At 38.5% G+C, this 9,617-nt stretch overlaps 2 protein-coding genes across 3 annotated transcripts in view; one reads left to right on the forward strand and one right to left on the reverse strand.

Annotated features, from left to right (window-relative positions):
* Nucleotides 1–1,310, forward strand: part of GYS2 (glycogen synthase 2) — a 41,707-nt gene extending 40,397 nt beyond the window's left edge. For both annotated transcript variants that reach the window (XM_005533874.3, XM_014262369.2), the window contains one exon: nt 403–1,310. In XM_005533874.3, coding sequence (XP_005533931.1) covers nt 403–624 — 222 coding nt within the window. In that variant the 3' untranslated portion in view covers nt 625–1,310. The remainder of the gene's footprint in view (nt 1–402) is intronic.
* A 3,152-nt stretch (nt 1,311–4,462) lies between these two features.
* SPX (spexin hormone) lies at nt 4,463–8,711 on the reverse strand. The gene is made up of 6 exons (XM_088055092.1): nt 8,706–8,711; nt 7,710–7,790; nt 7,417–7,474; nt 6,491–6,553; nt 5,777–5,860; nt 4,463–4,521 (listed from the first exon to the last, which is right to left on the reverse strand). Exons 1-6 carry the CDS (start codon nt 8,709–8,711, stop codon nt 4,463–4,465), a joined length of 351 nt encoding a protein of 116 aa, XP_087911218.1.
* Nucleotides 8,712–9,617: the final 906 nt, after the last annotated feature.

Here is a 9,617-nt window from a genome sequence, read left to right on the forward strand (position 1 = left end):
TGCTGGGTTCTACTCTTGCAGATACTGACATTATAACCAGAAAATGGTTTTGAATGTTCAGATTGAAGCCTGAATTTCAGTAAGCAGAAATACAGAAGGATTTTGTGTTGTGCTGATTGTTTTAAGGCTCAGTAAAGATAGCCATGTTTTGCAAAAAGCGATGCTGGAAGGGCAGGATGTTGTTTACGGCACAGGGTAAACATCTCTGTCACACCAGCATGTACTTAGTGGCAGAGGATTGATGGGATCTGGGTTGAGGGAACCTCAATTTTAGAGTGCAGGGTAGCTCTAGCTTACATCTGACCACTGGCTTCCTCTGAAGTGATGATAGCCTTAAATTGCTGAATAAAACCCAGCTGAGGAACTCAGTTAATACATCCATCTTGCCTGTCTCTCTGCCAGACGGAAGGTTTCAGGTTCCCCAGGCCTTCATCAGTGCCACCATCACCCTCTGCCTCCCAGCATTCTAGCCCCCACCACAGTGAAGCCGAGGACGAAGATGAGGATGAGAGATACGACGAGGATGAGGAAGCTGAAAGGGACAGGCAGAACATCAAGTCCCCCTTTTCCCTTGGAGCCTTGCCACAAGGAAAAAAGAAGCAGCATGGAGAATACAGGAACTGAAATCATTGCTCTCATCCTGGCATTGCTCCCCATCCACTCAACAGTTTCTCCTGTAGGCTTGGCAAGCTTTGTGTTAAGGACAGTGTGATTTAATTAGGGGAACCATAAATGTTACTTGAGCTACACTCTTGGAAAGCCTAATATTATTTCACTTTGAAAGTAGTTTAAATGACAATTTTTCTGTGCCCCTTTGAGGTAGAAAAGATTTTTCAGTCTTAATAAAACTAGAGAATGAGACAATCCTCTCAGGAGCTTACACAAACTGCAGATCATACCTTTATCTATGGAATCACCTGTATTAATCATAGTCTACACAAATAGCTACATCTTGGGTATCCCAAAGGAATTCCTGCTTCATTTATGTTCCCCTTCTCCCCTCCTAAATGAACATGAACATTACACCAGAGCTCAAAATATTAGAGAAAAGAAAGTGTTACACTGGAGAAATACTGGAAGAGTTAAAAAAGATACACTGAAAATAAAATGGTCTTTCTTTTTCCTGATGCTGTTTATTGTAAGCTTACATAATTTAAAACACTTTTTTACAGCACACAGAAGTTTCTTGATCCAGTGGTAAAACATGCATCCTGTGGAACAATATAAAAAGTCTTATGTAGTGGGCATTTGAATTTTAGAGATAAATAAAGTCATCTTTCTGAGGTCATTTAGACCCACAATAAACAGCAGACTGTTTATTTTCTGATTCCTCTGGTATGTCTCTTTTATTTTCATCTTGTTGTAGATTCTAAGTTTGTTAACAAACTGGTTTGGGAGGAAATTAATGTAACTTAGCTAAAGTGAATGGCAAAATTTCCTTGAGTACCACCTTCCCCTGCAGACAAGAAGTCACAGACCAATGTGACAGCATTCAAGGATAAATAATTTCTATTAGCCCATGCTCTATTTCTCTTCTAGAAGGGACCTAATCCTAACAAATAATGCTGAAAAATTTTCAGATATCATTTTGAAATGCAGCTGAGACTTCAAAGTTCTTGGGGAATAACTGATCCTCACAAGAAGAGCTAAGCATTTCATTTGCCTTACAGAAAGCTTTTACAAGTATTTCAGCTCCTAGAGATGCAGAGATTTCCTGAACAGGCTCTTCAGAAGCACATAATGTCTTGATATGAAGATATTAGAAAGGAGATCAATCTCGTTTTTCACGTTTGCACATCCAGGACTTTGTTCAGCGTGTCCTTCAGCAGGTAGGACAATGTAAGATTTGGAGGTATTTACCTTTCCTGTCAATCCCAGGGGGAGCTTAGATGTCCAACTTTGGTTAGGCTCCTACCTTTCAAACACTTAACCAATGCTTGATGACATGGTTCAGACTACAGGCCATTTAGGATGAAAAGTGACAATGTGCCTATTTGTATTTTTGGCCACCTACCTAAAGTCAGTTTTAAAACTGGACTTTCATTCTTGAGCTAATTCAGATACTTGAAAGAATATTCTCAGAAGTCAGGTTCCAGTTTTTATGGTAAAAACTTATTTGGAATTAACAGGAGTCACTATTTCTTTAGCCATTTAAAAGGTAATTAAACACTGAGTAGTTTGTCATATAAAAGTGGTGAAAGCAAAGATACTGCAAATATTTTCCTTCACACAGTTTACTACATGGAGAACAACTGCATTTTGTGTTTCTTCCACAAAGTGCTCCTAATGAGAGCTCCCTTACAGAGTCAAAAGATGTAATGGCTGAGAGTCCCAAAGAAATACCATATAAGAGGCATATTGATTGAAAGTTGATGTTTTTATAAATAAATCGAGAAATCTGTATTTATTGCATGTATTTCAAAACTGTCTTGTAAAGCAGAAAAGCTGTGTGTGTTTCAGCACGCTTACATGCTTTGAGCACCCTCCTGGTCTTAGAAAATGCACAGCTTTTGAGATAGGACTAATCTGAATTCTCAGATTCAGGTCCTGCAGTGGCCAAAGCTACCTCTGCCCCGCGCCCTGGGCTCGTGTTAGTTTTGCCTTGATTCCAGGATTAACAGTTACTAACAAGGCAATTCATCTACAGCAAAACACTTCTGTATGTTGAATTTATAGCACCGTGGGAACGGCTTCTCATTCAGCCACAGCAACAGATTGCCTAAATTAAATGCCATACATTCCCAACAGCTACTGACACCTGACAAACTTGGTAGCAGCTCCCTGTTACATAAGGTATTGTCTTCCAGATGGAAGTTACTGGGGTTTCACATACAGCTCACCAGCAAGGCAGAAGGTTTATTCTGTTTCATCATATTCGTGAGGAATTGTTTAAGCTTGAGACCTTAAATCAGGAACATGCACAAAAAGCTGTCAGCTAGGAATAGGCTGAGTACAGTTTCTGTATCACTGGGACGGGCAGGGGCATATAAATTTCAAGACATTGATAAACCAAAATATGTATAACCCCTCTAACTTTTCAGTTTTCTAGTGGAAGGTGCCCCAGCTCATGGCAGGGCATTTGGAACTTGATGATCTTCTAGGTCCCTTCCAAACTAGGCCATTCTAGGACTATGTTCTCTGACTCTATACTATTTTCTGTCTGAGCATGGACTGATGATCCTGTAAAACATACTGGAAAATCACTTAGATGCACCTGAGATATTCCAAATATGTTCAAGACAAAGGACAACTAAATTAGGGAAAGGGTTCTGGTGGATTCCACGGGCCTTGAGGTGAAGTTCATCATGGATGTGTTCTGTCATACAACAAACACTGCCACTGGAAGATAAAGTAGTGCTTAAAAGTGAACAGAGCAGGACACTTCGATTTCACCTGCTATGTTCCTCCATGAAGTGATAAAGATTATAAAAAATTACTGAAAGTGCCTCTAACCCCATGAAACAAATTAATTCCTCTGTTCCTTCAGCTGTGTTTCTTTGGGTTGAGGAGAAGCAACATCATAGTTTAATTAGCAGTGTTATGAGAAAGATCAGGGGAATTTAACATTAAAAGATGAAGAGTGTGATTAGGGTAGAAAGTTAAAAAAATGAAACAGTTGCTTGGACAGAGAAATCATGTGGCTACTCTTTAATTACATTAGAATTACAGAGGGCTTTCCAGTAAGACCACAGAACTACATAAATAATACATCCTTATCAGCACAGAATGATAATTAATAGATTTATGCATAATTCCAGTTTTACAACTCAGAAGGAAAGAGCAAAAAAATACAATCACAATGCAGTCATTAATGAGGCCCTGATAATGCAAGACCTGTCCCCAAACTGTCTTTATGTGCTGGGACTTTCTCAGTAGGACCATTCAGAGTATTTCTGTGGGAGTGAACTGGGGCAAAAAGTGCTGCTGCCTATTCTCTGTGCTGACTGATGTCTGCCAAACAAACAAACAAAAAACCAAAAAATCACCAGCTTTGCAGTCACAGATAGCTGGAATATTTTCATATATCTCTGAATTTATTGACCATCAGCAGTCTACAGGGCCACCAGTGAAGTAGTAATGGAACCTGTCTTTATCAGAGTTAAAAAAGCTTCAATATTGAGTGAGTGGAAGGTGGTAAAAAGTTTCCCAATGACAATTGAAAAAACTTTCTAATGAAGTGGTTGTCCAAAAAGATTGTTTTAATCATCTTTTCATGTGAGATGGTACCATGTATTTTAATTTTTGGATGGGACATACAGAATGCTCTAAAGAAAGCAGGAACTTTACAGACACTTTCTTCATCTGAACCAGTACCTTTTAATCTGTTTGCATTCAAAATTTTGCACTGTGAAAACACCTTATTCTTTGGAAAATCCAGTGAGAATGGATGAAACACTCTACTTACACAAGTTATGCTTTCAGGCTCAAAGCTGTACAGATGTTAAAGATGTTTTCAGTAATTTCACCAATTTGATAGATTGTCTGCCAGGTAGCCAGGGTGATCACCATTTTCCTCTTCCACTGTAAGACAAGACACAATGGGCAGAAATAAGTTGTAGCTGAAGGAAAGTTCAGCCAGCCAAAGTTTTCAGCTTTCAGATATGCCTTAGGCATAGATCTAGTGCAGCGTGACTGCTCAGCTAAGAGAGGCAGCATCTCTGAAAACAATCATGTCTTCTCACATTTTATAATGTAGGAATTTTTGTTTGCTGAAGAACAAAAATATCAAACCATGTCCAGAGGGGAAAGTTATCACATGCCAAAAAAATTTCATGTTGAAGAAAATAATGAATTTGTTCTTCATTTGTGCATTGCCCTCAGTTAAGTCCAAAATCAGCTGATGTGAAAGTGCATGGCTTACCCAAGTTTGACTGGTTATCTCCTACCACAGTGATGGAAATATTATTCCACATAGTTTTTTTCAAACAAGCTGCCAGTTCTTCTTATCTCTCTCAGATATTTCACCCTTTTTTCTCAGTTGCTGTCCATCTCCCCTGCTACAGGAACGCAGGCAGGAAGATACCAGTAAAATTTGTAAAAATCCACCTTCAGAGGATTTTGTGGGCATACAAATGACACTTTCACTGATTTAACATTAGAAGTACTAATATATTTTGTCCAAAGCACTGTGCTTATTTTTAAATCTGCCTTTCTCCAAAATGCCACTGATTTTTTTTTTTTTTTTTTTTTTTTGTTCAGAGTTCTGCCAGGCAGGGAAGAGAGGGCTGAGCACAGAGCCCCCAGCTCCATTTCAAAAAAAAAAAAAAAAAGAAAAAAGAAAAAAATGTCTGTAGTAACTGAAGAGGTGAGTCATTTAACGACAGAGGAATGGAGGAATGGACAGCAAAGGTTCAGAGTCTCAGTCTGGTGATGCAAAATCAACAGCTCCTCTCCTGAGGTTTTTATGGATTCTTTTAAACTTTTGCACCAAGTCCAGTGGAGGAATAAAATTTTCATAAGTAAACAATATTCTATAGAAGAAGTAACCCCAGTAACAATTTGGGTTGGAAAAATCAATTAAAAATAGCCATTCCCTTGAATCCAAACCAGTAAAACATCTGAAGAGAAAATTAAAAGCAGAATATACAAATATTTACCTGCTATCATTATTTGGCTCATGTTGTAATCTGTGTAAATGTTCACTTCAATAAAGGGCACTCTGTTAAACAGTATCTCAGTTCAAAACAGATCTTTTAGATTAATTTGCTAAATTGCTAGTAAATGAAATACTGAAAAACCACTTCAAAAAAATCAGTAAGACTAAACGTGCATTTACCTTCTTGTGCTTTCTGTAAGGAACTAATGAACACTGCAGTAGCTTCAGAAAGAGATAAAGGATTTGTTTTATGGCTGCGTGTTTCTAGAATGAAAAAATCAGAGATGCATGGGTTGATAGTGTCTTATGGCATTTCTTTACTTTGTTCTTTGCTTTTTTATTATTTCTATAACTAGAGACTCAAAGACAAGAAAATATTGTCTCCTCCACTCTGTAACATTGTAACAGCCTGATAATTAACACGGGAGAGATCAGCAATCTTTTTAAAAGGGAGGTTATTTCAAAGTCCCTCAGAAGGTAAACAGAACATTTTCCTTTTTTGTAAGTTCCTAACTTTATTTATGACATTCTGTTCCCTCCAGAAACAGTGCCTATTGTGGATTGATGTTTTCTGCTTCTGTTATTTGTCGCTCCAGCACAATTAATAGCTTGATTTGTTGGGTTTTTTTCCAGTGCAAGAAGTCAAAAGCACTGATGAAAATCCCACTTAGCAGCTAGGTCAGTCTGGAAATTATGTAAATGAAATCACACAGGTGCACCAGAGAGGAAAGTCAGACTTTGTCATGTGCTGGTTGGAATGAAGGGACTAAATAAAGGGGGTTTAGTTTCCTTGGCTGTGATTCCAGGAAAGCAAATCCCCTCCCATTTCCAGGGATTTCTCCCATAACCTGGGGAAGGTGGATGGGCTCCACAGCCCTGTGATGATGGACTCACCAAGCTGCACTCTGTCATACAGGTCCTTCCTCTGGCTCTCATCTGCAATGAAGCGACGTCCCTCTACAAAAGCAGTGGGAGAAGGGTGAAAACCACCCCCAAATTTGTTGTAATTCCTACTTCATAATCCCTAAAAGACTCTTTTCAATTTAGTATATGGTCAAGAGCCTTCAATACCTTTGCTGGACTGTAAAGTATTGCTTTTTAAATTGTATTTCTCTTTAAAAAAAGAAAAAACCCCACCCCAAATCCCAGACTAACAAAATAAAATCACATTGTTTCCTGTTCATCAATAAAAATGATAAAAAGGTCACTAGGGAAGTAACACAATTCATTATTCAATTGGAAGAATTTTTTAAAATAGCAGAAAGGGTAAAAATCTTCACTTTTATGACTAGAAATAATCGTATTAATGTCACTAGAACTTTCAATTATATGTACAGTTGTTTGGAGCTTATATTTATTTTGTGTTGTAATTTATATTGTCTTTCTTTTGTATTTCTTTCAGGATTATGACCTCTTTTCTCTAATTTACAGGAAGTTTTTTTCTTTCCTCCCTTAATACCTGTCCTCCCTGATATCTTTTAATTTTAAATTAACAATTCAGAATACATTTGGATTCTGAATCCAAATAAATTAGATGATTTTGGATTGAAGGACAAAATAACTAAGTACAGAATCAGAGAATATTCTGAGTGGGAAGGACCCAAAAGCACCATTGAGTCCAACTTTGAAGTGAATGGCCTGTACAGGGACCAAAGGTGTGACCATGACATAATTAGCACCATGCAATTAGCATATCCTCCCTGCAAGCCTCAAAACTTCTACACCCACAGCATCCTCAGGATCTCCTGCTTGTGTGGAGCCAAAGAGTAACCCAGGGGTGGAGAAAACGGATCTCAAAATGGAAAGAGCTTGGGACTCACGTGCACCCTTCAAATAGAGCATGGCCTGAGGAGTCCAGTTTCTCCTTTGGAAATGAGCCTTTATATAAAATAAAATAAAAAAATAAAATAAAATAAAATAAAATAAAATAAAATAAAATAAAATAAAATAAAATAAAATAAAATAAAATAAAATAAAATAAAATAAAATAAAATAAAATAAAATAAAATAAAATAAAACATGTCAGCATTCCAGCATTCCATGCCTTTGCTAATTTGTGCAAATACTAAACAGCACCAAGCTCCGAGCTTCACGAGCTCCAGCCTGAGCTCACCTGAGGGGCACTCCAGGAGAAGGTGACGAAGGAAGCTGCCAGGATCAGGGCCAGGGCAGATGCTGTGAGTTTATGCAGCTCCTGTGCAAAACAGAGAACCAGAAGTTGCAGGAAAAGTCTTTCACATCTGCACATCCTCCCAGATTCACATCTAAATGTGAGGGTGTTCCCAGCTCCTGCCTTGTCCCTGTTTTGCTGCCAAACCTCCTCTTGCTCAGGGGGTGTTTCCGTGCACACTGATCTGATCAGAGGATTAATGTTAAATAGAACGTCATTGTTTTTACTTAAATCCATTCCATCCTGGTGAGAACTGCCATCCAGGCAAGCACCTTTTGTGCTCCTATTTACAAGGACATCAGATCCTCCAGAAATGACAAACTAATGAGTAAAGATAAATTATTATTATGAGTAAAGATAGATTATAAAATCTATCTTGATTTTACCAAACCAAAGACAACAAGGAAATGTAGGAGGCTTGTCGTTCCAAACAAGCAAACCAACCAAGAGACAAAATCTCTACTTCCTCAGGTTAAAAAATAAAGGAAAAAATATTTTAAATTTAGCATCCTATCAATACCAACCATGATTAACAAAAGTCACAAGACAGTTTTTTTTCAGCTTTTGGAGTTTGTTCACTGATGCAGCACATGCAAAAGGAAGCATTGAGCATGAATCCTCTGTGCACAAGTTGCACCTTTGCCTGTTTACATAAACCATGTTGTTATTCATGTATTGATAACAGTGATGGGCACGAGAGCACCTAACTTCATGTTTCACAGTGGTTCATTTCCTCCTGGGTTTGAGAGGCTGTGCTGTCGGTGTTTTTTTAATGCAGTTGGTTAAAATGCACATAATATATCTAGGTGTATATTTCTTTCAGATTATTTTTAAGGAAAATTTCTTAAGCCCTCCTGCAGTTCCTAAATATTGCACTCACATGAAAAAGAAGCATTAATTGCAAAACTAAATGTTAGCTACACACCGATAAATTCTCACCTTCATATTTATCTCAGTGACAAACCTTCAGTCTTCTTTCCTTGGGATGATGTGTCACCAGATCTCCTTCCTACATGTCCAGGGGTCCCTTTTTAAATCTTTGGAGTGGAGGTGCCCTCCCCTTCCGTGGCGGGGCGAAGGAGTCTGAAGGGATCTCTTGTCAGCCCTGTAGATGGAGAAGCAGAAGGTCTGATGACTCCTGAGGGAAACCTGCAGCCTTGCAGGAAGTCATGATTGAAATGATTGAAAGATGGATGCTCTTGGAGATGCACCCCATTAACCAGGTGAACACCTCCTGAATACATCAGCATCAGCCCTGTGTGTTTGCAATGCATCACCTTCCTGCTGGATGATCAATAATCACAGCCAGAGTGGGTATTAATACAGAAGGTGAGAGTTTACCCAGGATAATCTACAATACATCAGATTAGTATCCATTGTGGGAGCTGGAAAAGCTGGTAAATTACTCACCAGCATCAAGAAAAAAGCGACTTACACAGTGTTACAGGCTGAGGTTATTCCTTGCATACATTCAGAGGATGTAATCTATGGTTTGATTCCCTAATGATCTTTTGCATCTAGTTTTCTTACGCACAAGTAAAAGTACAAAGTTCAACAACGACAACAAAAGACCAAAAATTCCCAATAAACCTAATAGTCAGAAACACTTTTCTGTGTCATGGATTGGCTGGAGTAAAAGCCCAGATCAGGGCTTGAATAGGTCAAACAGTGAACAGAAAAAAGGAAGGGATTAGGGAAGTCATACTTCTGGGTGATTGCTGAGCTCACTGCAGTCATGGAGAGTGGGTTTGGTCCTCAGGCAAAGAGTTAATCACACTTGATGCCTGGCCTTGCTTTCTCTGTAGCCAGGGTTTTAATCTCTCCTCCTGCACTTTTTCCTTTGTAAACTTG

Source organism: Pseudopodoces humilis, chromosome 5, assembly GCF_049639895.1.
Source record: "Pseudopodoces humilis isolate 2021_Gansu_Grassland_sample_001 chromosome 5, ASM4963989v1, whole genome shotgun sequence".
NCBI classification, from domain to species: Eukaryota; Metazoa; Chordata; class Aves; order Passeriformes; family Paridae; genus Pseudopodoces; species Pseudopodoces humilis.

What these genes read in the sequence shown, in the direction of transcription:
- SPX (XM_088055092.1), bottom strand. An exon ending in GCTCTATTTGAAGGGTGCAC is followed by an intron (nt 6,554 to 7,416) that starts GTGAGTCCCAAG and finishes CTGCTTTTGTAG; the next exon opens with AGGGACGTCGCTTCATTGCA. An exon ending in CTTACAGAAAGCACAAGAAG is followed by an intron (nt 4,522 to 5,776) that starts GTAAATGCACGT and finishes CTTGTCTTACAG; the next exon opens with TGGAAGAGGAAAATGGTGAT.